Source organism: Zootoca vivipara, chromosome 3, assembly GCF_965207765.1.
Source record: "Zootoca vivipara chromosome 3, rZooViv2.hap1.1, whole genome shotgun sequence".
NCBI lineage: Eukaryota > Metazoa > Chordata > Lepidosauria > Squamata > Lacertidae > Zootoca > Zootoca vivipara.
The window spans coordinates 11736457-11763679 of NC_142586.1; the positions used below are offsets into that span (position 1 = coordinate 11736457).

The 27223-nt window shown below is 43.8% G+C and overlaps 1 protein-coding gene across 3 annotated transcripts in view; it reads left to right on the forward strand.

Annotated features, from left to right (window-relative positions):
* Window positions 1-27223, forward strand: part of PLCB1 (phospholipase C beta 1) — a 426994-nt gene that overhangs the window by 215595 nt on the left and 184176 nt on the right. For all 3 annotated transcript variants that reach the window (XM_088665570.1, XM_060272415.2, XM_088665571.1), the window contains exon 4: window positions 23516-23656. In XM_088665570.1, the coding sequence (XP_088521696.1) occupies window positions 23516-23656 (141 nt within the window). The remainder of the gene's footprint in view (window positions 1-23515; window positions 23657-27223) is intronic.

The following is a 27223-nucleotide window of genomic DNA, read 5'->3' on the forward strand; positions in this document are numbered from 1 at the left end:
ATGATGGGAGTTGTAGTCCCAGAACAGCTGGAGGGCTGAATTTGGGGATCCCTGAAGCAAGCCTATGGTCAGATTGTAACCCCTCCTCCCAAAGCCCTTCTAATTTAGAAGATATGCATTACCTGTAATGGCAAAGTGTGTATGTACTTAACTCAGTATCACTGTGTCGCTACAATGAAAAATTCTGTGAGAGACTTAGACTAGCATTGTGTAAAAGAGTTTTCCAATGCCTTGGTGCAATATTGCCACCAGATGGGTGAAACAGAAGCATTGTGGTTGCACCTGCCTTTCCCTTTCTTCCTGACTATGCACTGAAAGTCTATGCAATGATCCATTTTCTTCACTTACAAAAGAAAGGACTGATGCAGCCTTCCCTAAAGCCAGTGTGTGTGTGTGTTTGTTTGTGTGTGTGTGCTCTTTTTAAAAAAATTTTAAATAAAAAATCAAATAGTACTGCAGAGAATTTCCTCATATGTATCTGGATCAAGGCTTTCTTTATTTTTGTTTAAGGTCAAAATAGAAGTTATCTGGCGGCTGATCAGAAAGTAGGCTATGGCCAGTTTGTTTTCTTTAGAGCGGCTGACACTTTAATCTCAAGAGGACAAACACATATTTCAGTGCCCCTGAGCTTTATCAGTGTATACAGGAACAAACACACCGTTGGTCCACAGCAGTATGCACACTGCTGAGACACACACAAGCATGGAAATGGGCACAATCATGTCCTTGGTTTTACTGTTGCTGGCTTAGCAGTCTGTTGAGCTTGCTTATGCCTTTGTGAACACCACCCTGCCACCACAGTCTCTTCACAATAAACCTTTTCCTGTGCATGCAAGTCTGTTTTGGATTAGGGACATTTGTTTATACTGTCATGTCATGTCATGTGTATAATTTTCCATGGGTTTTTTTCTGCAACAGATAGAAATTTGAAATAGGATACACAGCATCCAAGATACATTCGTAACTCATACTGGTATCTGCCTTCTCCATAACCATAGAATCATAGAATTACAGAATTGTGGAGTTGGAAGGGACCACAAGGGCCATTTAGTCCAACCCCCTGCAATCCAGGAAGCTTTCACCCAAAGTGAGGCTCGAACATATGACCCTGGGATTGTGAGTCTCACACTCTACCAACTGACTATCCCTGTGTGTGTGTGTGTGTGTGTGTGTGTGTGTGTGTGTGTGTGTGTTTGCACGTGCATACTCTCTACCTGAGCAAGCCCCCCCACAGGGCACACCATGTTTCTTGATAATGAAGTTTAACGTGGAACTAAGGCCCCATTCACACCATATATTTAAAGCACTATGGTACCACTTTCAGCAGTCGTGGCTTCCCCCAAAGAATCATGGGAGCTGTAGTTTGTTAAGGGCACTGAGCATTGCAGGGAGACCTCTTTTCCCCTCCCAGAGCTGCGGTTTTCAGAGTTCCCTGGGAAGAGGGATTGAGTGTTAAAAACACTCTGGCAAATGTTGCTCTGGAAGGGAAAAAATGAGGCTTCTAGCAACTGTCAGCACCCTTTGCAAATGACAGCTCCCCAAATTCTTTGTGGGAAGCCACGACTGTTTAAAGTGGTATCCTAGTCCTATGTGACACAGTAAAGGTAAAGGTAAAGGTTACCCCTGACTGTTAGGTCCAGTCGCAGACGACTCTGGGGTTACAGTGCTCATCTCGCTCTATAGGCCGAGGGAGCCGGCATTTGTCCACAGACAGCTTCCGAGTTATGTGACCAGCATGAGTAAGCTGCTTCTGGCGAACCAGAGCAGCGCACGAAAATGCTGTTTACCTTCCCACCAGAGCGGTACCTATTTATCTAGCTTTACGTGCTTTCAAACTGCTAGGTGGGCAGGAGCTGGGACCGAACAACAGGAGCTCACCCCATTGCGGGGATTCGAACCGCCAATCTTCTGATCGGCTCTGTGGTTTAGACCACAGCGCCCCCTGCATCCCTATGTGACACAGTAAAGGTAAAGGTCCAGTTGTGACTGACTCTGGGGTTGCGGCGCTCATCTCGCATTATTGGCTGAGGGAGCCGGCGTACAGCTTCCAGGTCATGTGGCCAGCATGACAAAGCTGCTTCTGGCGAACCAGAGCAGCACACGGAAACGCAGTTTACCTTCCCACTGTAGCGGTACCTATTTATCTACTTGCAGATTCGAACCGCCGACCTTCTGATCAGCAAGCCCTAGGCTCTGTGGTTTAACCCACAGCGCCACCCGCGTCCCAAATGTGACACAGTACATTAGGTTAATTGAGAAACTGAGACCATTTGCTGTAATCATTGTCCAAGGCATGGCATGCTAAGGGAGAAAGTTGCTTTGTACAGCATGACTCAACTGTGTAGTGTAAGCTGGGGCCAGCTGCTAACAAAGCAAACAGAATAATGCAGTGGCAATACAACACAGCAGGAGGGTTGAATGAAGTGTTTGTCATTATGTCCTGAAATCCTAGGCTGGGGAATAAGCAAGTTTTTTCCCACCTCCCTTTATAAATATGTGGTTACACCATTCATTTCAGCATAGGCCCAATTCAGGCATGTTGCCCAGGCAACAACTCATTGAACCTGCTGAAGGAGAGGTCAGGTACACCCTCCCTCTACCACACACCTAAAATAACATTATCATTATAATTTATTATTATTATTATTATTATTATTATTATTCATATGGCGCCCTATACCCGGAGGTCCAAGGGTGGTTCACACAACAATGGATGGCCCTGTTCCTCCTGCACGATCATTTGACCATGCTGGTTGGGCAGTTGGAGTATGAGAACAACTGAAGAGTACCAGGTTCCTTATCCCTGCTCTCACATATCTAGTCCAGTAAAGAATCAGATCCCTGGTGCTCATGTGCTGCAGGCCTTTGTGTGCTGCTGTACATTATCCCAGTGCTAATTGCTGAGAGATGGCCGACTCTCTATAACTCAAGTAGACAGTTTTCCACATTATAGAGAAGCTGCTGCCCTGGCAGGAGCATGTACAGCACATCCTGGTTTATAAGTAGAAGAGGCCATTCGTAATAAAAGATGGTCTCACAGGCCCATGATATCCTTCAGGCTATGTTTCCTGGGAGCCGGCTGATCAGAAGGGACAAGGCTAGACAGCACAGATCTAAAACCTAGTGGGATGCCAACTCTCCCCAAGAACAGTGTGTTTATGGTGACACTGCTTGCTGCTGTAAAACGAAAAGGCTGTGGTAGAAATGTGCTGTAATGAAATGTGCAGGTGTTTTACCTGCTGAGGACCAGGGTTACATTGCTTCTGGCACTTGTTTACAAGTTTGTTTCACTAAGCAGACAGAAGAGATTATGAGAAAATGAAGTACTGTTGTGCATTTGAAACCAGCTTTATTGTCAGGATCTCCCCCCCCCCTGGAAACATGCAGTTTAACAAGCCTAGCTCAATATTGGGAGAAAGTCACATCCCACTAAGCTTCCTTGCATTACAAAGCTGAGCAAAGGTGACTGCAGGGCAAGGCAATTTTGGTTTCCAAATCTGGAATAAAAGAGCCATCGCAAAACAGAACGGTTTCTTGAAGATTTTTTACTGGGTGGAAGCTTTTTTCTTAAGGTTCCATTAAATTTCTTTGAGACATTTCAAGTTAGTGCCATGATAGAGCAAAATGAATGCTTGAATGGGTCTGTTCTGCAGTTGATAAGGTTTGTTATTCTGACAAACTCCTGTTGATTATACTGAGCAAAAGAGAGAACCTTTGGTATTTGCAAATATTGTGTGCTTAAACCATTCACATTAGATGACCTCTGATGCTCTTCTCTATAAATTAGCTGGATTTACAGAATTTATGAGCTAACGGAATGGAGACAGTGAGATTTAGCATTGGAGTTTGAATCACCATTATCTATCCATCATGGCACAGAACTTTAAAAGACTTAGCCTTGTAAGCCCAGCAGTAAATAATACATACTTTATCATGCCATAGTTTCAGGATTCTCCCCCAGCTATCCTAATGTAGCAAAATGTGCTGCAGTAGATTCAGAATAGTATTTGAACAGCAGGGGAATTTCCGGACAGAACTACTTCATATACCATTCTGGGAACATGGACTTCACTCGTACAGCTACTTTCCAGCCCAGCGTTACCAGAACCCATTGTGCAGCATTTTATATTGGAGTTGTTAGCACTGGGGGACAGGATGGGTTAACACAGGGGCTGGCAACCTAAGTCGTTTAAGCAGCCCATGGAACCCCCGCTGCCCGCTTGGTCGGCTCCCATGTGTCGTGCTAAACCAGCGTGGAGCAGAGCAAGGACCACTGCATTGTTTACTAAACATTATAGGCATCATTATACCTGTAACCACTCCAGGCCTATGTTCTGCTTATAGCGGCATTTCTCATCATTTAAATGGCTTAGATTTTATATATTGGTTGAATGCATTATCTGCAATAAATTCCAGAGAGGTAATCAAAACGAGTCAATTTCAGCAAAAAGTAAGTCTTTTGGCACCATAAAAATGAACAAATCTATTTCAGAATAAATTTGTTAGTCTTTAAGGTGCCACAATGCATTTATTATCATTGTTTCATCTGCAACAGTAGCTTACAGTTAGTCAGACCTTCGTATGGAGTATTTCAGCCCAGCTATAAAATGAGATGCAGAATTATTCCCTCTGTGGCCCAGTGGAGATTACTGCAACTGCATTTCCACTGCCAAACACATTAAAGTATCCTATTACAAAATTTAGTGAGTGTGCTACAAAGGCCCTGGCTATGTAGCCATTGTGGAAGAATATAATTTTCATCCAATTTGTATTTGGTTTCCAGTTTTTGCAACCAAACCATCTGGTCTTTTCTTTAAAGACTGTCTTGCATAGGTGGGTCAGAAGTCCAAAGGCTGTTAAAAAATTTAAAGCAAAGGAATCAAGAAAGGTCCATGAACCAGAAGCTGAAGTGAGAGGTGCAAATTTAAAAGTATTGACTTGGTTCGTGAAACAGTCTAGGATAGGTATAGCTGGATTATGGTGATGGTGATGATTCGTTCTTATGAATATTGCAAAGTTAGCTTTAAAACACACACACACACACACACACACACACACACACTTTTTCCAAAACAAAACAAAACATTTACTGTAACTTGTTGACTTACTTGAACCTTATGCAAAATTATATTTCGTTCTGGAGAAGCATAGTCTGAGATCTTATTCTTGCCACACCTAAATGGCACACCTCTTTACACAGTTTAGTGAATAGGTTGGGCTGGTGAAAGCCCAGACATTTAAAAAGCCATTTAGTGGAGGCAGCCAGAGAAAGCATAAAGATACCCACTTGGTGCAAGTAGTGAAATTAAGAAGAAGGAGGGCTGGTTTGTCTGCCTCTTCCCTCTTACAGTGCAGATTAAACACCATTGCCATACACTGTATGTGTACCGTGTTTCTCATAAAATAAGATATACCTATAAAATAAGCCATGGCAGGATTTTCATGTGTTGACAAAATATAAGACATACCCCCAAAATAAGCCGTAGTGGTGGGAGCAGGTCTGGATGGCGCCATGGAAGAGGAAGATGCCTGTCAGCGCCCGGAACCAGATGCTGCTGCCCCTCCAAAACACCCAGCAGCATGTGCCACGTGGAGCCCCGACCGAGCGGGAGCCGGCAAGAGCTGCAGAGCGCGCCGCGCCGACCCCCGACCCGGCGGCACCCGTCAGGAGCCGCAGCACGCCCCGTGCCGAGCCCCAACGGACCTGGCAAGAGCCGCAGCATGCCCCACGTGGAGCCCCGAGCCAGCAGGACCCAGCAGTGCTCTGTAGCACTTTGAATCCTCCTCCTTCTATGGCTCAGGGCTCTCTGTGCGGCGCTGCTGGGCACTTTGTTGGCACTTCAGCGGGGCGTGCTGTTGGGTCCCACTGGCTCGGGGTTCCACGTGGCTCGGGGTTCTTGCCGGGTCCTGCTGGGTCGGGGGTCGGCAGGTGCGTGGAGCCCCGAGCCAGCGGGACCCAGCAGAAGCGCCGACAAAGTGCCCAACAGTGCAGCGCAGAGCGGTAATAATAATAATAATATAGACACACACACCCCGAAAATAAGCCATAGGCTTATTTTATTGAGGGAAATAAATATAAGACGGTGTATTATTTTAGGAGAAACACGGGTATATGTGCTTCAGCCATGCATGCACTGCAGGGATCTGGGATCATTACCCCACCATCTCTTTAACATGCTAAACTGATCATTAGTGTTTATACAAACATATGCACATGGTTGGATAAAGTGTTGCAACTTGCTGGAAATGTACTATAATTGTCAATATGTTTTAATTTGCTGGTATACATGTTTTCCCCCATTGTGTAAACAGAACATCTCCAATTACAGATGAAGCCTTTACAATTGCAATGTGTATTTTTGAACTGTCATACAGCTTTTTCTCCTTAAAAAAAGCAAAAAAATCCCCATTTCTGTGGCAACTGGGGATACCTTGAGGAATTCGGTACTTGTGAATTATTATAGAAAAATTCTCTGATCTGAACCCCTCAAAGGAATACTTTGTGGGAACTTACCTATCCAGAAGACTGTACTTTTCTGAATGTCACCAGTGCAACATTCTTGGCAGTTTAAATCTATCAAAATGTTCGTTCCAATTAGGTAGATTGAGAGAAAATACATATTTATATGCCGTATGTATTGAAATATATATTGGGAGATTTTTTAAAAAAACCCTCATTAATACAGGTATAGAATAATGGATAAAAACAAGCAAAATTGATATAGAGAAATAAACCCACGCCTAACAAATTTTGCACATGCAAAGTGCAATAATTCCATTGTCTATGCAGCAGATGCAAGGTTACATCTGTTGACTTTACCATTGGAACATACCATCTCAGGAGTAGCCAATATAGTGCCAGATGATGTTTGATTCCAGCTCCCATTTTCACAGACCATTGCCCAAATTGGTGAGATATGTGTGTATGAGGGGAACTGAAGTCCTGCAACACCTGGCTATCCCTGTGTCCACTGTGAGTGTTACATTTTGCAATGGGCCAGCGATTTAATGTCACCAAGCTGTTATTAAGATGATGGTGTGAATGTGGGCAGATGTGGGCCATAGAGGGTGAACATGCATCCTTATTTCTTTTGTATTGCTGTGAGTCAACGACAGCCATTTCTCTCTTCACATTACATAACTGTTTTAGCCCTTGAACTGAAAATGTAGTTTATGCAGTCTGGACAGTGCAAAACTTCCATGAAAGCACACTTGGGACCACAGCATCTCCCATAATACGTTTTAGCTGAAAACGTGTTGCCCGGAATAGAAAGCCGTGAGGCGATAAATTTGACGAACCTTTAGTCTCTTCTTATTTATATAAAGTGGTGTGTTTAATAAACCATTGAAGTGCAACTGGGATTTAATTTTTATATTAGCTGGAGAGAAAAATGTGAGCATTAAAATTGGCACTTTCATTGTGCAAATATTTATAAATAGGACTGACCTAGCTGGATGTTAGTAGTGTTGCTCAAATGAGTAGTTGTGTTGCCAGGCTTCGCTAAGTGGAAAGCATGATAACAAATGATAATTAGAATGCATCTAAATCTAGTCCTTTGTGCCCATTTATACTGAATTGGTCCCTGATATCCAATTTTATTTCCCAGCAACATTGGTTTGTTCCCATCTTCAGTTCTATTGTGTTTAGTATTCTATCTCTGTTACCTGGCACATTTTTTTCCTAATAGCAGAATCTATTTCCACTGAAATGATTTCCATCATTACCTTCACATATGGATTTTCTATCACTTTCCTCCCCCCGCCCCTTCTTGGCTTTCCAGGCTGCTTTCTTGCTTCCAGGCTTTTACCGTTTATGTGCGTCATCACTCTTTTTTTGTTTTGTTCAGATTAACTTGCTGAGCTCTTGCTCTTCTCTGTCATGTACCCAATCCGAAGTGTCATGCCTTCATTGATTAACTCCCACGATCACAACTTGCTTGATGGCATTTCCTAATCCCAGTATTTTTCATTCTTTGAGTGTTTGTCTGGACACTAGAATATTATTTAATGCATTCTGCTTTAGGACACTGTCATCATTGGGTTGGATCCAGACTTAGCCATGCTTAGAGTGGGCCCACTGAAATCAATAGAACTTAAAATATCCATGACTAACTTAAATTCAGATGATTCTTTTGTGAATTTTGCTCTTACTTGTGAATGAGCCCTATTGAATTCAGTAAAACATCTGATTGGAAATGGTTATGACTGCAGTCTAAGGGCTTATCCACACTTACCCTTTGCCCTGCTCATTCCAGGCACAGGTCTGTACTTCAAATGCCCTCCCCCCTGAGCTTTCCCCACAAAAACCCACTCTTTAAAGCTGAAGCACAACAAATGGCAATTGGGGGTTTCTGTGAATTGCTGTTTGTTCTGATTCAGCTTTAAAGAGCAGGTTTTCACAAGGAAAGCTCTTATGCAGGAAAAAGAGTGCTCGGACATGGAGCTTTAAAGTGCAGACCGTGTCTGGAAAGTGCAGAGGAAAGGTAAGTGTGGATGAACCCTAAGTCTGTTGTTCAGAGACTGGCTGGACACTGAGGAATGGTGGCTGGATTCTAGATTCTGATGAGTGGGCTTTGGGAGAAGGTAGGTTGGAGACTGCCTTGGAGAAGGGATTGGTGATCTGGGGGAACCTGAAACAGCCAAGAGGTGAGAGTCGGAGGCAGGAGAAGCTGCAGGACTGGAGAGTGAAGAACAAGTGTTGGAGGAGCGAGAGATAGGTCAGTCTGGTGTAGAGTGAAGGGCTTCCACACCTCCCACTCTTGCTCCCACCTCTCCTGCTCCACTGTTTTCCCAGGACCAGGAGAGGATCGAAGAGGGAGGAGCCGAAGCAGGTTGCATGCAGAGCCAGTCTTCACCTGCTTGTGCTTGGGTGAGGAAGATACATAAGCCGAGGTTGGGGCTTCTCTGTTGCAGCAACTGCCTTATCAGGTGCACACCTAGGAGTAGCTGAGAGGACTGATGGAAACGCCTTTTCCTGATTTGTAATGGTACTTTTGGCAATAAAGAATTAATTCCTCACTCTGGACATTCCTTACCAGACAGCGCAGTGACACTGATGCTTCTGACGACAAACCATTAATTTAATATTTTCCTTAAATGAAGTCCCTTTACTTTGACCCAATCCTTAGTACTGGTTATATCTTGTTATTTCCTTTTCTTTCCAGTGTACTGTACTGCATGTGCTCAGTTTTATGTTAACTTGAACAGTGTTTCACTCTGCTTGTTTCTTTTTATGTGACTGTATATCAAGCACGGGTCTGTTAAAATGTTTCACCTCCCCAACAAAACACTAAAGACGCTAATACAGCTTTCCTCAGCTGCAAGTCTCCACTGATAAATATGTCTTGATGACAAGCATTGCCATGACATCAATTACTTTAAACATTGCACCACCAGCTTTAAATGACATGTAACAAATCAAACAACACTCACTCAAAATGGAACAGCAGCATTAGGGACGCTGCTGCCATTGAGCTCAGGACCATCGTTAGCTTTCATAGATTGGCCAGGGAATGGGACTCTTGGACCAAAACAGGTTCCTCTCCCTTGCAGTAGAAGTTACTAACTTTTAAACTAGCATTGTGCCCTTCAGCACTATCTATGTTCTACTTGAAAGTAAATTGGGTGAGGAGGAGAGCTTTTTTCTTAGTAAGTCCATATAAAATTGTAGCCTTAGGCTTTGCTGGAAGTAAGAAGCCCCATTGTACACAACGGGTATTTGGTATTTCTGAACCAACATGCAAAGGATTGCAAAAGTAGTAGCTTATACTGAGTAGAAGCTATTACAAGAAAGTACACTGATAAACCTTTTGCGGGTTTCTTCTTAATCCATCAGGATACATCGGATCAGCTCTAGACTTAGAACTCAAGCCTAACCAAGTCTACTCATTAGTAAGCAACTGAATTCAGTGAGACTTACTCCCAGCCAGAGGTGCCGCCTTGGGCCAAAGACTGGGGGCAGTGGGGCAGTGTGTGCATGGTGTCACGCCCGTGTCCTCGTCTTCAGAAGGAGGCCTTGCCCAGTACCACGGAGCTTCAGTGGCCACGGCTCCTCCTCTCATGTGCTCAGGGGGGCTGAGCCCCTTGCTAAGGATGAGGGGGGGGTGACACCTCCACCCCCTAGAGTTGGCGCACCTGCTTTCAGCTAAATGAAGTTAGGATCTAAGCCTTTGTTGTGTTTAGAGTTTCCATTCCAGCTGGTGATTATAAGAACTTCTATTTAACTTTGGCACCTTAATTTTCTTTTCCTCCCTCCTCTTTCCCTTTGAAGACTGTATATTTTAGTTTGCAATTCTGAGGACAGGGACTGTCTGCCTTTAATTGATTATATGTAAGCCACTCTGGGAGCCTTTTCAGCTGAGGACCAGGATCCAAGTGCAATAAATAAATAAATATAGCAGGCCCATTTAAACCAGCCAGCCTTAAGTTAGTCACAACTACCATAAGTCCCATTGATTTCAGAGCATCTGCTCTGAGCATGACTAAGCCTGGGTTGTATTTGCAGAAAATGTTAAGGGGCATAATTAACAGATCTTTGTAGCCAGCAAAGGATATTCACCTAATATTTCTTACTGCAAAGACACTGATTCATTTCTTCTAGGATGTGTTGTCACAGTTCATTCCCCTGCACAAATGTTTTTTTAATCAGTAAAAAAAAAGAAAAGAATTGGTGACAGATGAAAATATCATAATTGTGCCTTTGGGCTCAGCTCACAAAAGACTTAAGAAATATAATTTGTGGGGGAGGTCACCTTTGACAGGCTGCCCTCATCCCTTTGTTCTGTATGATTGGGGTCTGGCAGAAGGGGACTTTGAAGTGGCTTTGAAATTCCTTTTTGAACTTAAAAAGTGTGTCCAATGGTAGCTGCCTAATGTCCTTTTGCTAACATATTCTCAGAGAACTAATCAAGCACAAAGCAGCCGTGTAGTTATGGACCGAGCTCTGTATCCCAGGACTCATTCCAGTACCGTTGGCAAAAGCAACATTTTATCACTCCACTGCGAAATGGTACCCATTTCAAAAAGGACTCTGCGGGAATGTTCTTTCCCTCTCAGTTAGTTGACCCAGAAAATTGTGCATGCCTCAAATATCTCTAAAGCAAAGTACAACACCTAAAAGTGACTGAAGAACCAGGATGGGAGACTGCCTGGGAAACCCCTACTGCAAACATCTTCAGATAGTCCAAACAGGTCCTCAGTTGAATACCTGCTCAACTATTGGAAGGTTTAGAATTTTACAGATTGCTCTGAAACTCTTAATTTTTGCATATTTACAGTGCCAACTCCCATACATGTTTGAAATAAACCCCACTGACTTCAGTAGTGCTTACCTCCAAGTAAGTGATTGTACAGTTGCAGCCTCAATCTGTTGGAGGCGTGTTGCACAGGAATGGCTTTTCTTTTCTGTGTCAGATAATAAAGCTTTGAAATAGAAATCAAGTCCATCCATGTGGGGTTAAGACTGAGAAAGGGGTGGCTTTAGTGAGTTCATGGGATGGTCATTTAGAACAGGGACTTATTGATACAAATTTCAGTCTCTTGAGTGCTGTGCTACTCCAGCTCTCAGACTAAAAACAGAGAAATTTGCACTTAACAAATACAGATTGCAGTTTATTTCCTTATACAGTACCGTGTTTCTCATATTTTAAGGCATCCCCAAAAAATAAGCCATGACAGGATTTCTAAGGGTTGGTGAAAAATAAGACATACCCCGAAAATAAGCCATGTCGTGTAGCCCCGACCGAGCGAGAGGCGAAGGCGCGGGACCCAGCAGGAGCTCCCTGCCTGCTTCCCCGAGCCGTCGCGCATCGGGGGACAGAGCCGAAGATCGGCGGGCGCTCCTTGCTGGGCTTGACAAGCCCGGGAAACAGCACCCGCCAATCTTCGGACCTGTCCCGTGTGACAGGCGGGGGTGGGGGGGAAGCGGAGATCGTTCTCCGCTCTCCCCCCACCCCCGCCTGTCACCAAAGATCGGCGGGCGCTCCTTGCTGGGCTTGACAAGCCCGGCAAACAGCGCCCGCCGATCTTCGGACCTGTCCTGTGTGACAGGCGGGGGTGGGGGGGAAGCGGAGATCGTTCTCCGCTCTCCCCCCACCCCCGCCTGTCACCAAAGATCGGCGGGCGCTCCTTGCTGGGCTTGACAAGCCCGGCAAACAGCGCCCGCCGATCTTCGGACCTGTCCTGTGTGACAGGCGGGGGTGGGGGGGGAAGCGGAGATCGTTCTCCGCTCTCCCCCCACCCCCGCCTGTCACCAAAGATCGGCGGGCGCTCCTTGCTGGGCTTGACAAGCCCGGCAAACAGCGCCCGCCGATCTTCGGACCTGTCCTGTGTGACAGGCGGGGGTGGGGGGGAAGCGGAGATCGTTCTCCGCTCTCCCCCCACCCCCGCCTGTCACCAAAGATCGGCGGGCGCTCATTGCTGGGCTTGACAAGCCCGGCAAACAGCGCCCGCCGATCTTCGGACCTGTCCTGTGTGACAGGCGGGGGTGGGGGGGAAGCGGAGATCGTTCTCCGCTCTCCCCCCACCCCCGCCTGTCACCAAAGATCGGCGGGCGCTGTTTGCTGGGCTTGACAAGCCCGGCAAACAGCGCCCGCCGATCTTCGGACCTGTCCTGTGTGACAGGCGGGGGGTGGGGGGGAAGCGGAGATCGTGCTCCGCTCTCCCCCCACCCCCGCCTGTCACCAAAGATCGGCGGGCGCTCCTTGCTGGGCTTGACAAGCCCGGCAAACAGCGCCCGCCGATCTTCGGCCCTGTGCTGTATGACGGGCGGGGGTGGGGGGGAAGCGGAGATCGTTCTCCGCTCTCCCCCCACCCCCGCCTGTCACCAAAGATCGGCGGGCGCTGTTTGCTGGGCTTGACAAGCCCGGCAAACAGCGCCCGCCGATCTTCGGCCCTGTGCTGTATGACGGGCGGGGGTGGGGGGAAGCGGAGATCGTGCTCCGCTCTCCCCCCACCCCCGCCTGTCACCGAAGATCGGCAGGCGCTGTTTGCTGGGCTTGACAAGCCCGGCAAACAGCGCCCGCCGATCTTCGGACCTGTCCTGTGTGACAGGCGGGGGTGGGGGGGAAGCGGAGATCGTTCTCCGCTCTCCCCCCACCCCCGCCTGTCACCAAAGATCGGCGGGCGCTCCTTGCTGGGCTTGACAAGCCCGGCAAACAGCGCCCGCCGATCTTCGGCCCTGTGCTGTGTGACAGGCGGGGGTGGGGGGGAAGCGGAGATCGTTCTCCGCTCTCCCCCCACCCCCGCCTGTCACCAAAGATCGGCGGGCACTCATTGCTGGGCTTGACAAGCCCGGCAAACAGCGCCCGCCGATCTTCGGACCTGTCCTGTGTGACAGGCGGGGGTGGGGGGAAGCGGAGATCGTTCTCCGCTCTCCCCCCACCCCCGCCTGTCACCAAAGATCGGCGGGCGCTCCTTGCTGGGCTTGACAAGCCCGGCAAACAGCGCCCGCCGATCTTCGGCCCTGTGCTGTGTGACAGGCGGGGGTGGGGGAGAAGCGGAGATCGTTCTCCGCTCTCCCCCCATCCCCGCCTGTCACCGAAGATCGGCGGGCGCTCCTAGCTGGGCTTGACAAGCCCGGCAAACAGCGCCCGCCGACCTGTGCTGTGTGACAGGCGGGGGTGGGGGGGAAGCGGAGATCGTTCTCCACTCTCCGCCCACCCCCGCCTGTCACTGAAGATCGGCGGGCGCTGTTTGCTGGGCTTGACAAGCCCGGCAAACAGCGCCCGCGTGCACTTTATTAAAAAATAAGACATCCCTCAAAAATAAGCCATGTCGTGTTTTTTTGAAGAAAAAATTAATATAAGACATGACTTATAATATGAGAAACACGGTACCAGAAAAAATTAACATAAGTAATCAATAGGTATAGACAGCACTATCCATTTTAGGGACACACACACACACAGTTATGTTTACATACTACAAGGGGAATTGAAGAGTTGCCACATCACCTTTCAGACCACCTAGATGTATACCTATCAATTACATGCATGGATTTTTTTTTGGGGGGGGGGAGTTGCTGATGCCTAGGGTAAAACCTTTTTTATAGTTATATTGCATCAGAAAAGATTGCAAGACGTTTTAGAGAGGAAATGTTCAGCTCTTACAAATTGTATAGCTGATTTTGCTCATGCTGTCACTAAAGAGAGATCTCATAGAAACCAAATGTAAAGTGAATGTTTATTGTTTGAATTTTCGTAAATGGAATACATTTTCTATGTCCATATCCTTGTTGATTTGCCATGGCTGCCTTTTGCATTAAAAATGCTGGCTAACAAATCTGTTACTGCAATGGCAGCACAGAAAATAAGAACAGGGTTTCTTTTTGAATATTTTTGAGATGGTGCTGGAGACTACTGAGTGCAAGTCACCTGTTGATGATAATGCATTGTCTGATCCCTGTGTAAATGGTTCCTAATGTGGTGTTAGCTTTTGTTGGATGTACTTCTTGTAATAGCCTGTGGCTAGAAGACTTCAGCACCTGCGACTCACTCTCAGACTTCTGTGAGAGCTGCCCTAGATATACCTGTATATTTTTTCTTGGCTTTGGCAGACAAAAGGGGTTTTTTTCTGTTTTGAAAATAAAGCCTCACTCAGATCTTTGAGTAATGCCAAACTCTTTCACTGCTGAGCAAAGTATAATTGGAAATCTTGCTAAAGAGCTTCAGTACTTGTGATTTCATGGACAATTGCACCAATAATAGACTTAACTATTGTTAATATTACTGAATAAAGAGTTCTATTTGCACAGCTCCTTTACAAATAAAAGAAGACCTGTGGTATGTGAAGAAGTGTGCATGCACACGAAAGCTTATACCCAGAACGAACTTACTTAGTCTCTAAGGTGCTACTGGACAATTTTTTATTTTTTATTTTTACTGCGTCAGACCAACATGCCTACCTACCTAAATCTAGAAATAAAAGAAGAGTTTAGGCTGCATGGTTTTCCATCTCAGCTCTATCCTAGTCCTACAAATACTGTATGTCTAACCCTTTTTTTCCTTTCCCTTTTTATTTGCATTTCTGCTACATTTTAACAGAAGAAAAAAATGGAAGTAATTTTTTTTAAAAAAGGAAATAAGAGTTACATATTACACATTCTATTATATTCAAAAATACAATCACTGACAGATTTCCTTTCCTCTCCTTCCTTGGTTCCTTTTATATTCCAGTTCCTTTCGTGTCTTCTTAGTTTCCCCAGTCTTTCTCCTGTAATTTTAGTTCTAATTTATGCTGCTGAAAATACTAACACTCTGCTAGGTTAATTTTAATTTTTCATATAATCTATAAATAATTTCCAGACCTCTTTCATCTTCTTGAGTACAGTACAGTAACATCTACTACAAATGTTAACAGCAGTTTAATCTAGCCATGGGGTAACCCAGTTGGTTAGAGCACGGTGCTGATAACATGAAGGTTGCAGGTTCGATCCCCAAACTGGACAGCTGTATATTCCTACATTGCAGGGGGTTGGACTAGATGATCCTCAGAGTACCTTCCAGCTCTATGGATCTTCTGTGATAAAATTTGTGGGCCATTCTTTATAGCTCCAGCAATGCTCATCTGATTGTCAGGTTCCCAGCCTTCCCGTAGCTTGGCAAAATCCTTAGTGCTATCTTACAACAGTAATTAATCTTTCAGTCTAAATCTTTAGAAATATTAATTTACGAATGGAAGTGTTCGAGCTTTGTCTCTGGACTTCAAGTTAATTTAATTAGCTGGACTGTATGCAAGAAGTGTTGGCAGCTGTAAATAAGTATTATAAATATTTAAGCCACTGAACTTCAATATTTATTATAGTGTATGAAACCAGCCAAGTAATGCCTCTGAATGCATTCAGTTTTCCACAATCGGCACGTTAGGCTGAATGAGCATAGATAAAAGGGTCTTAATATTCTTTGTAGATTAAGAGGATGTTAATTTTAGGGTGCAGGTCAAAGTGGTTTGAATTCACCACTCTGAAAAGAATTGTCTCTGAATTTGTTTATAGCTATTGGACTTCTACAAATGGCGTGCTAGTGAAGGAAGTAAAAGTAGGACAATTTATATGATTGGCTAGTCCACGCCTTTAATTTGATGTGTTTGATTATTTGCAATTGAAGATGTAAGACTGATCCTAACTGCTCTTTGGATTAATTGGTGTCAACCGTGGACTTTCTGGGCACCGATGCAAGATCAAATCTAACTTTACACTGGTAGATGGAAATAAACAAAATGAAAACATTTTTAATTAACTGACCAATATGAACAACAATTTGGTAAGTGTGAGGAGCGTCTTGGAAAGTGACTTCAAACCACTTTGACAACATTTTAGATTATCTGCCGTTAATTGCTTCCCAAATTGTGTCAGATATACTAAAGAGAGGCTGCTTTTGGGGTGGTGGCTGAGTTGGAAAGGGGATTAGGGAAAGTAAGGTGGTTTGGGATGATTAGCATGTGTGCATGTGGCACAGCAATTTTAGCATCACCACAAACCATGTCATGTTGGTACACTGAAATGAACTTCATCTCAAAAAGAACAGGATTGTATCAGCTGATAATAACATTGTGGTCTCTCAGGCCCTATTATAATGTCAACCATTTTTAAAAGATAACCATCTTACTACAGCATGTAGAACTTCAGCCAGATCCTGCTTAATTGTTCAACTGTCAGACCTTTTTCACTGGGGAAAGCTGGCTCATAACTTGCAAATTCAAAAATGTTGTAGGTTTCTCATGCCCTAACTGTTTTGACTCATTTTTTAAATAAAATGTTTCAGACTTGATCCCATTGGTTGTACTATCACATACATTTTGTTTGACATTAAATGAAACATAGCCTAGTGTTTAAGGTGGAATTCACACACACATTTTTTAAAAAACACATTCTAAAATGCTTTTTATAAAAAAGCATTTCTTAAAAATACATTGCATTTTCCATAAGGCTCACCATCACCATCTAGTGTGACACTGTATATTGTACTTAAAACACACTTAAATGTTTTATTTGCAGCTGTATAGCTGAGTCCTAAGTGGAAAAAATTCCCTGTTAAATTAAAGGGACACCAACTGGTGCCATTGAGCAAGCCCATCCATTGTCTTCATGCACCCTAGAGCTTCCTCTGCATATTCCCTTTGATATTTCACCTGAGAGTTGCTGCATGTTTCCTTCCCTGATGATACATGGGCATCTCAACCAGTTATTTGGAAGCAGGGCTGTGAGAAACCTCCTGAGAAATTTCACCAGACTTACTCAAACTCTCTTGGCTTTCCTCAATGACACGAACCAGTGCTTTATTTTGCCTAGGGCAAGGGTTTCCCAAACTTGGGTCTCAAACTGTTTTTGGACTATAATTCCCATTCCCCACTCTCTTCAGCCCCTACCAACATGGTCAGGGGCATGGGATGATGGGAGTTGTAGTCTGTGGACGACTGCAGGTTTTCCATCTCTGGACTGAATGAGTTAAAAATTTTCCTTTGCCATGAAGCTCTTTGGATAACCTTGGCTCAGTTGCACTTTCTCCACATCACCTACTATATATGCTAGTTATGAAGATCTAGTTAGGTATCCCACATGTCTGTTACCCTTAGCTCCTCAAGAGCAGCCTCAGCATCTGCTTTAAATTTTCAGTGGAAGCCCTACTTCAAAGTGTATAAATGTCATTTACGTTCAGAAGCAGATAGGTAAAATGCTGCAATGGTAAGATCCTACTGAAATATCATATTGAAGCCTGAGTTAAACTGCAGCGAAAACAGAAAGCATCTTTTAAACAACAACAAAAACAGCACTGAATAAATACTTAACATTTAGGTTAGATTACTGCAACACATATGTGATGTTGCTTCTGAAGATGGTTTGGAAACTTCAGATGATGCAGAATTCAGCAGCCAAGTTGCTCACGGGGACAAGACAGTTTAGAACATGTAACATCAATCCTGACCTGACTGCACTGGCTGCCAATTAGTTTCCGAGCCAGGGACCTGGGTCCAGGAAAGTTTGTTCTACCACTTGACCCTGCCTTGAACATTATATTATAACTTTAGAAGAGTCCTTCTGGGTCAGACTTAATGCCTGCTTAATTCAGGATCCTGTTTGCATGCTAGCTCTCTTCTTAAAAATAGCATCATAACTAATGACTATTACATTTGTCACGAGAGGCCTTCCTCTCAGCCCTCTCACCTTCTGATGCCATGTGAGGGCAATCAGGGAGTGGTCTTCACTGGCTGTAGCATCCTGCATTCAAATTTTCTTCCCTAGGGATTTTCCCCCCTAGCACTAGACTTACTGTATAGTGCAATTATTCATCACATGCAGTATCTACTCTAAAAACCTTTTTGAGTTCGGTGGGACTTAATCCCAATTATGTCTGCAACTGGTGCACTTTTGCAGCATAAATGTCTTTGCTTTGTAATACCAGATGAAGACTTTATATTTGTCCAGGTTTTTCAGCATGCTACTGCCACTGTTTTTATTACTAATTGATTGTTTTGTTGTTCTGTTGGATTCCATTGCTCTATCACACTTTGTTGCTCTCTGCAGTATTTTTTTTTTAAAAAAACCATTATGTGTTGTACTTGTTTTCCCTTAGGAAGAACAGCATATAAATATGACTGAGATTCAGATTTATTTATACAGTCATAGACCCATAGTAAAATACAACTGGAGTGACAAATCCCAAGTATTATGGAATGAACCATAAAGCATAAAGCATAGAGCATGAAACATAAGACAAACAGGACACCCAAAGCTTTATATCCACCCAAAACTTACTATTAGGCTCAAATACTTCTGAAAATAAATACAGATTTGATCATCATGCAAACTTTTTAAATATAAAAGATACACAAAGAAAACTCCACTCAAGATATTTGGAGCTTCTGCATTGCTGCAGGTGTCAGTTTTGAGTAAGTGATTTCCATCTCTTCTGCAAGCAAATGCTGCAGACTTAATTCAGATTGTTGGCTGTATGAAATTATGATTTAGTTCAAAATACCTGCGACTTCTGCCTTGATCTGTCTCCACAAGTGTGTCTTTTTGTGCAGAGACACCAGTAGGGAAGGAATAGCAGTACAATTTTGTCAGCTGGAGTGATAATGAATTCAATGAGTCAGTCATCCACTTAAAATATGACAGCTGCATGTTACATAAAAAATGGGACTACCCAAGTAATAGTCTTCCAGCACTGCATGGTGCCAGCCCCATGTGGTCTTTGTGGTAAAGTTTGAGGAGATAGTTCAGCAGCTTTGCAAAATAGTCTGAATAATCATAGGGGGCATGAACTAGCACGACTTATTGAAACCTACTGAGACAACCAAGTGGTGCGGTGTACTAAGGGTACACTGTCAGTTTTGTGTATGTTGCCTTTTCTTTCATGATTTGCATTGCCAGCCAAATTCTGTTAAAAGAATTGTGTTTTTTTACATTCCCCCTCAAAAAAAATGTTTGCAGAGACTCCTAGGGTTTTCTTTTAATGGATAAATTATACTAATTGCCCTATTTTGAGAAGTGCATGAGAATTATTATCCTACTGGGTAAAGAGGATAAATTTGAACAAAATGATCCACCATTTACAATTTGTTTGTTTGTTTTAACCCTCCCTATAATGTTCCAGTATGACTGGGACTCCCAAGGAGTTCTAACTGTGCTCTCAGAATACAGGGGCAGCAGTAAGAAAAGTCTCCCATGCTATTCTGAACAGAGCAGAGAAAGCTCTTCCTGAATTAGTGCAAAACTGTTAGCAGTTTCCATGTGCCTTAGGATTGCCTAGTACAGCTACTATGGACATGTTCACTGGAGCTCAAGGTTCAACATCTGTCCTCAGTTATTTTATGCTAACTTTTCAATGCAGGAATATAAGATATAGATGTAGATATAGATATATGAGGCATACCCAGTCTTTTTTCCATATCTTGGAGCATTAAGCCTTTTGAGGACCTACCTGCACTCCAGAATGATGCAGTCTGAGATACAGGCTTACCACACCAAATAACAACTTGACTTTAGTTCCAAGTCAGTTTCGTTTGCTACTTCTTCCCATTGCAGATAGTGTTATGAGCTTTGAAACCTTTGCACAGCTGTTAATGTATTGCATTTCGATTGTCTGCATTGCTCAGGGCGAGGCATACCCCCCAGAAGAAAATGCAGATATGTTCACAACAATGCATGCACTTTGTAAGATATACAATTTCCTAGTTTGGGCAGTGGTGCATTTTGGTAAATCTTGACTCTGGACTTAATGGGGAACGGTGAGGGGCTGTTTAGATACTCATGTGTTTTGGAAAGTGATGAGCCATCCCTGATACATTTGGAGTTCCTCCTGCTCATTCTGCTGAGTGGACCTGGACTTGGGTGGGATTCAAATAATGTGTCTTGACATTAGAGACCTGGCCTATAGCTCAGTCGGTAGAGCCCAAAGCTCTTAATCTCAGGGTCGTAGGTTCGCGTCCCATGTTGGGCAAAAGATTCCTGGATTTCAGCTGGTTGAACAAGATTACCCTTGTGGTCCCTTTCAGATAACCCTCTGCGCTGGACCTCAGTGTCTGGGCAGAACAGTGGGGGTGGAGACGCTCCTTCAGGTATACTGGACCGAGGCCGTTTAGTGCTTTAAAGGTCAACACCAACACCAGACCTTTATACAGTGGTACCTCGGTTTAAGCACACAATTGGTTCCAGAAGTCTGTACTTAACCTGAAGTGTACTTAACCTGAAGTGAACTTTCCCATTGAAAATTTTGGAAATTACCATTTCCAAAAGTGGATTAATCTGTTCCAGACGGTCCACGGAGTACTTAACCTGAAGTGTACTTAACCTGAAGTGAACTTTCCCATTGAAAGTATTGGAAAGTGGAATAATCCATTCCAGACAGGTCCGCGGAGTACTTAAACCGAAAGTACTCAAACCGAAGCGTACTTAAACTGAGGTATGACTGTGTATAGTGAGAGGGTGGGGAGGGGTATTACTCAGAAGGGTGGTGGGATGGGTTAGCTGATAGGTGTGGTAAACCTGTTGACGACTGTTAATGACTGCAATTGGTCTTACAGGAAAAAGCAAGGGATGAGATGGCCAAAAATAGCTTTATCATGTATAACGAGATAAGTATCCAATGTATCTATTCAGACCAGGTCTCTCCATGGTTTTAAGTCTGGTAATAAGTTGTAATTCAGCAACTTCTCTTTCTGAAATTTCTGAAATGCTTTTGTAATATGACAGCTACTTTGAGATCTTGTATAGTATGTCCTTGAATATTGAAGTGTTCTCCTACTGGTTTCTCTGTCTTGTGATTCCTGATGTCAGATTTATGTCCATTTATCCTACTTGAAACTATAAAACCAGATTTGTAAACTATGATTCTGCTCTTGGGTTCCCCTGAGAATTGTGGCTCTCAAGAATCAGTAAAAGAACAGTATTGTCCTTCCATTGCTGGATACAGGTTGTCTAATATGAATGTATGAATCGGGTGGACTGAAGATCTAAGTAAGGGGGGAAAGTTCTGATTCAGTACTACTGTACTATATCTACATTTGTAGAATGCAATGGTGCTTTGACTCTTCCCACACACATTGATTCTTAGTACATTTTAAACAGCAATGCTACATTTATTTTTATGTAATCTGCTTATGCTGTGAACACTATTTTATTTTTAAAAAATACAACTCCAAAGAATAATTCATTGGTGATTGAGTTACATGTGAAAGGATATAAGAATTAAGTTTTTGTTGAAAGTTAGCCAAGAATGCCCACCCAGAGAACTTCATTCTGTGTTGGCAATCTCCCCACCCCCACTCCCCACCCCCGTGATGATCTTCGTTAAGTAATGGTTGTTCCAGGGTGTTGAATGTGTAGAAGAAATGATTAAAATGTTGCACGTAAACCATTTCACCATTAAAGTAACCATTACTGACTTCTTCTTTTTACATGATGCCCATTCTGGGCCTCTTTCTAATCAGTGTAATCGTAAATGCAGCAAACCATGCAGGTTATTTAGAACATGGTAGTGTAAACAGTCCCCCACCATTATCCAGCTTGTGGGATGGGTTTAAATAGGTAATAGAGGATATATTAATTGCATTTTATCCCTGTAGGTGCCCACGTGTGTAGGTTGAACAGAGTTTAATACTCCTATCCTTAGCAGCAAAATTGGCGCATATAGGAATACCGACAACAGTTCCGTGTATGGCCAGTGACACCCCATTTATATACAGCAGTACCTCGACTTATGAAGGCGATCCGTGCCGCGGCGCTCTTCGTAAGTCGAAACCTCCGCTTGTCGAAGTGTTCATTTTGTGCATGCGCAAAGCGTGATTCTGCGCTTCTGCGCATGCGCAGACCACACGCGCCGCTTCTGCACAGGCGCAGAACGCACGTGCGGCGAAAAGACTTCTGGGGTTGCCGACTTCGTAAGTCGAAACCTTCGTAAGTCGAGGCATTCGGATGTCGAGGTACCACTGTAACCCCTTTAAGAGGGGACCCTGGAATCGCCCCCACAGGGGGGTGAATCACCACTTCACACACACAAAACACAATTCTAGGGAAGAAAAGACTAAAGGATTCCATCAAAGGCCATAACCGCCAAAGTTGTGGCGAATTGCTACGGGGAAGACAAAACCTGCCAATGTAGGAAAATTTCTTCCCGGTCTTTCAATAGCAACTAGTCAAAGACCGTAGCAGTGCCTGCTAAACAGGAAGAAAAAGTTAACCTGTAACAAGAAAACATTAAACAGAGGGAGGGTAGGGAAGGTGAATCTCCAGAGCCGACTGCCAGGGTATTGTCTGCTCCACCCCTTATTAGAGATGGGACTGGCCCCACCTCCCAGCAAGAAACTTGATAACTGAGGCTGGGTGTGTACCTCCAAATAACTCTGAGAAGCAGGCCAGCCCCCTTCTATTAATAAGTTCCCTGTAGCACCGCGCACGATCCCGCAAAGGGCACCCACATTATCAAGTGTGAGTGCTCATTATGCTTCAACATAGGAATGGGCCCTTTCTGCAGGTGGTACTCTGACTAGGGAACCCCCCTTCCTCAGGAGGTTTTTATGGCACCAAGATGACAAGCTTCTTGGTGCCGGCTGATGACCTTCCTATTTGTCTAGGTATTTTAGATATGCTCTTTAAATTAAAAATAGCACTCTATGCTGTGCTTGGGTTTTGTTTGTTTGTTTGTTTGTTTGTTTGTTTGTTTTTACATTTTGTCTTATTGTATAGTGTAATGCATATTTGTTATAATTGTATTGGTATGTTGTGTAAATTGAATTATTCCTGCTTTGGTGCAGCACCCTGGCATCATTTTATGAAGAGCAAATGAGAAATATTATAATTAAATAGATAGGCTCAAAAGCACTTGCTTCACTTTAGATCTGACAACATCAATGCCTAGTAGCAAGCTAGGACTGTGCTGATAATATAAATTTGGCTAGAAACACATCTGTTTGAAATATGTCACCTGTTTCCCAGGCATTGAACTATTCTTTCTTTTTTTAAAATCATTATTTAAGTACAGCCAGACGCTTTAATGACTTTCAATGCACTTACTTACAGGATCCAAAACTACGTGAACATCTGGATGCAGGAAACATAGGAGGACGACTGGAAGGCCGGATGCTCACAATCGTGTATGGCCCTGACCTGGTCAATATTTCATACTTGAACTTAGTAGCAGCTCAGGACGACATCGCAAAGGTATGACCATGCAAATGATGCAATGCCATAATTGGGGAAAGGAAATGGGGCTGCTAGTAGGAAAAAATAGGAGCAAATATAAGATGGATCAGTATTATTTCAGAGAAGCAGTGTCATGTACAATACTCTTCCATCTGGCATTGGAAGTTCCCTTTCTGAACATGTTGTAAAAAGCATTTTCTTGCCCTCCAAGCCTCTAGTGCAAAGGGCTGGCTGCAAGTTAAATTGAGAAAATGGGGGGGGGGGACATGCAGTGGAAGCCGTTCGACTTCTGAAGCGCGTTCGAAAACGGAAGCATTTACTTCCGGGTTTTTGCCGTTCGGAAACTGAAACGTTTGACTTCTGAGATGCTCGAAAACCGAGGTACCACTGTAAATCTTAGTTCGCCATCTGTTTTATTATGGGCGAGTTGTAATTCTGAGGAAGTATCTTAAGGCAAGCTGTCAACTATGTTTTGGAAATAAGAAATGGCCATGCTGTTTTAAACCTGTATAGGGCAACTTGAACATTTGGTCTTGATCTAGAACTACAAACGTAGGCATCAAGATGGGTCTTGTTTAAGGCCCTAGCTAGGACCTTAAAAGAAATGGAGCACAGGAAAGCCCCACTGCATGAGCGGAATGCCCCACCTGTTTCCTGAACTCTGCCACTATATGTACTGTATTCAAAGAGAGTTAGTTGTATTTAACTTGTGTTGAAACCTTTAACCAAAGCTGGACTATCTGGTCTCACAGATGTTAATAGGACTTGGGGGCTTTTTAGGTTAGGGGATAAAGTTGAGTTTGCGCAGCCAGGCGGAGTCCCCCCCAGTCCCTGGGGCAGCCCTGAGCGGAATAATGACACAGGACAACGTATTTATGGGATTAAAATTGGCCACAACTTTATTAATATTCAGATGTAGGAAGACCTTGGCGCAGGCATTGGGCGTATATCCCTCCCAGCCCCCAGCCGGGGGTGGGGTTATATTCAGGGTTGTCCAGCATGAGTGGGGGTTGGGCTAACTCTGGAGAACATATGTTCAAGCAGATAGCCCGCCCCCCCGATCGCCGCCGCTGGAAGGGGAGGGCAATAACCAGCCAAGTGGCATCGCCAAATGCCCCCCCTTGAGGCCCGTTTACGGGAACCCTGTTATCGCCGCTGCAATAGGGCAGGGGGTCACTGCCCCACGCCCCTCCCCTTTATGTAAATGACTAAAGGATTCCGCCCAAGGCCTGCATCCGCCAAAGTTGTGACGAATTGCTACGGGAAAGGCGAAACCTACCAATGCAGGGAAAGTCCTTTCCATCCCTTTAACAGCGACCGGTCGTAGCAGCGCCTGCGTGTGTGTACGCCTGTGGAAGAAAAACCTGAAAAGCAAGAAGCCTGTGGAAGTAAATAACCTGTAAAGCAAGCATAAAGTTAGGGAGTGGAGGGTGGGAAAGCTCTGAATCCGTCGGCTGCTTCCGAAGAATGGCTCCTCTTCTTTGTGTGCAGGTAAGCCTACCTGATCCTACCTGGCCGATCCCCCTGGCACGCCTCCCCACGGCTGGACTGGTTGGCTGACTGAGTGGGCGGTGACTCCAGCCTCCAGCCTCAGGTAGGCAGTGCCGGCCTCCAAACTTCCAGGTCTGCCCCAGGGATCCCAGGGGGGGCTGCACGCGGCTGCGCAAAATGCGCCTCCCCTTTATGTTGGGGAAGCGGTCATTGTGGGGGGACATGATAGAGATGGATAAAATAATGCACAGTGTGACAAGGAAGAGGTTTACCTGCCACTCTCATAGCACTAAAACCTGGTCTCATCCATTGAAGCTGCATGGTGGGTAAGACCAGGAAGCACATTTCCACACACAGCATATTTTTGTAGAAATAAATTGTATTTAATACATGCAAAATGATAAACAAATAGATTAGTTCAGGAGTTGCTTAATTCATACTTAGTTCATCTAGTAGTTATGGGAACTACTTTCAACTGTAGTTCAGAGATTTTTGAACTAGTTCAGCGAGCTTCATTCCAAGCACTGGGTGATATTGAGAAATATAAGGCACCTTGAACTCTGTCAGATAATTCAGTGAAATTGCGGACATTGTGGTATTTAACCCCCTTAGAATGGCTAGAATTTATAATACCAACAAATATAACTGTCGGAAATGTGGCGAGGTTAAAGTGGATTTCAATCACTGTGGGTGGAATTGCCCTGAAGCAACATCAGTATATCTATCAATCTGCCGGCCAGAAATCATATCTATCATAAGAAACTTTTTGAAATACCTTGTTCAGCTAGAACCTACAATATTTCTCTTAGCATATCTGAAAGGTAGGGAGAAACTGTTATATAATATGATTCTAGCAGCAAGAATCTTATATGCAAAATAACAAACCAAAGTATAAACTAAACTTTTAAAAAATAGAATAAAAAAATTGTGAATATAATTCAAATCTTTCCCCAAACTAATTCTAATGATAATTGGAATTAAAACAGTATATTTATACAGTGGTACCTTGGCTTTTGAGTGTATCGGAAGTCGAATGTTTCGGAACCCGAACACCAAAAACCAAGAAGTAATTGCTTCCGTTTTTGAACGTGCCTCGGAAGTCGAACTGCTTCCTCTGCGGTTTTCCCTTTTTTCTCCATTGACTTTGCCGACTGCCCTTTGTGCCTCAGTTGTTGAACGTTTCAGAAGTCGAAAGGTCTTCCGGAACGGATTACGTTCGACAACCAAGGTACTACTGTATAAAGTTTCATTTTTCTTCTCTCTGTTTTATTATAGTCATTGTTGTTTATTTATTAAATTTGTATGCTGCCCTTCATCCATAGATCTCAATATGGTTCACAGTATAAAAATACATAAACACAAAATACATAATTGTTTTAATTGGCTCATCTCGACTATTATAAGTGTTCAGTAAATGACTGCTTAAACTGCTCAGTTATCTATTGTTTGCTGTTATTGTGTCTTTATTGATAGCCTTTACTTTGACCTTTTACATTGTATAAATAAATGTATATATATTCACATGCTTCACCCAAGACAAAAGGCCACTCCTAGTTTCCCTCAACACTTTCTTTGCTTTAGCAGCCTGATCTAATGAATTGGGGGGGGGGGGAAGCACCATTTAATAATACTGTATAATAGTAAAAAGAAGACAACCCTTGCTATTAACTAACTCATTCTTATGCATTCAGCTCCATCATATTTTCAGGCGTAGTCACATGAATTTAGGCAAATGAATAGGGCCCCCTGAAGTGGTTGTGTACAGGGCTGTAGGGACATAAATATGCCACTGCGAGACTGTTCTCTGATGCAGTGTTTTTCCTGCTTAGCTGTTACTGCACTTTCTGAGTGATTTCTAGCTGTAGATAAAGAAACAGATGTAAAATCAGCTGTGTAACAAATTGAGGTATTTCTCTCCCACGGTGAGCAAGAAGCTTGCCCTCTGTGCATGTTTTACAATGCTGGTTATCTCCTCCTCCCAGCCCTCCCCTTGGAAACTTATACGTGTGAGGATTCATAAGTGAATTTTGTTTCTTTGATGTTAGCTAGGTGCCCTGCAATTGGCCCATTTGCTTTGCTTTTTGCTTCTACTTA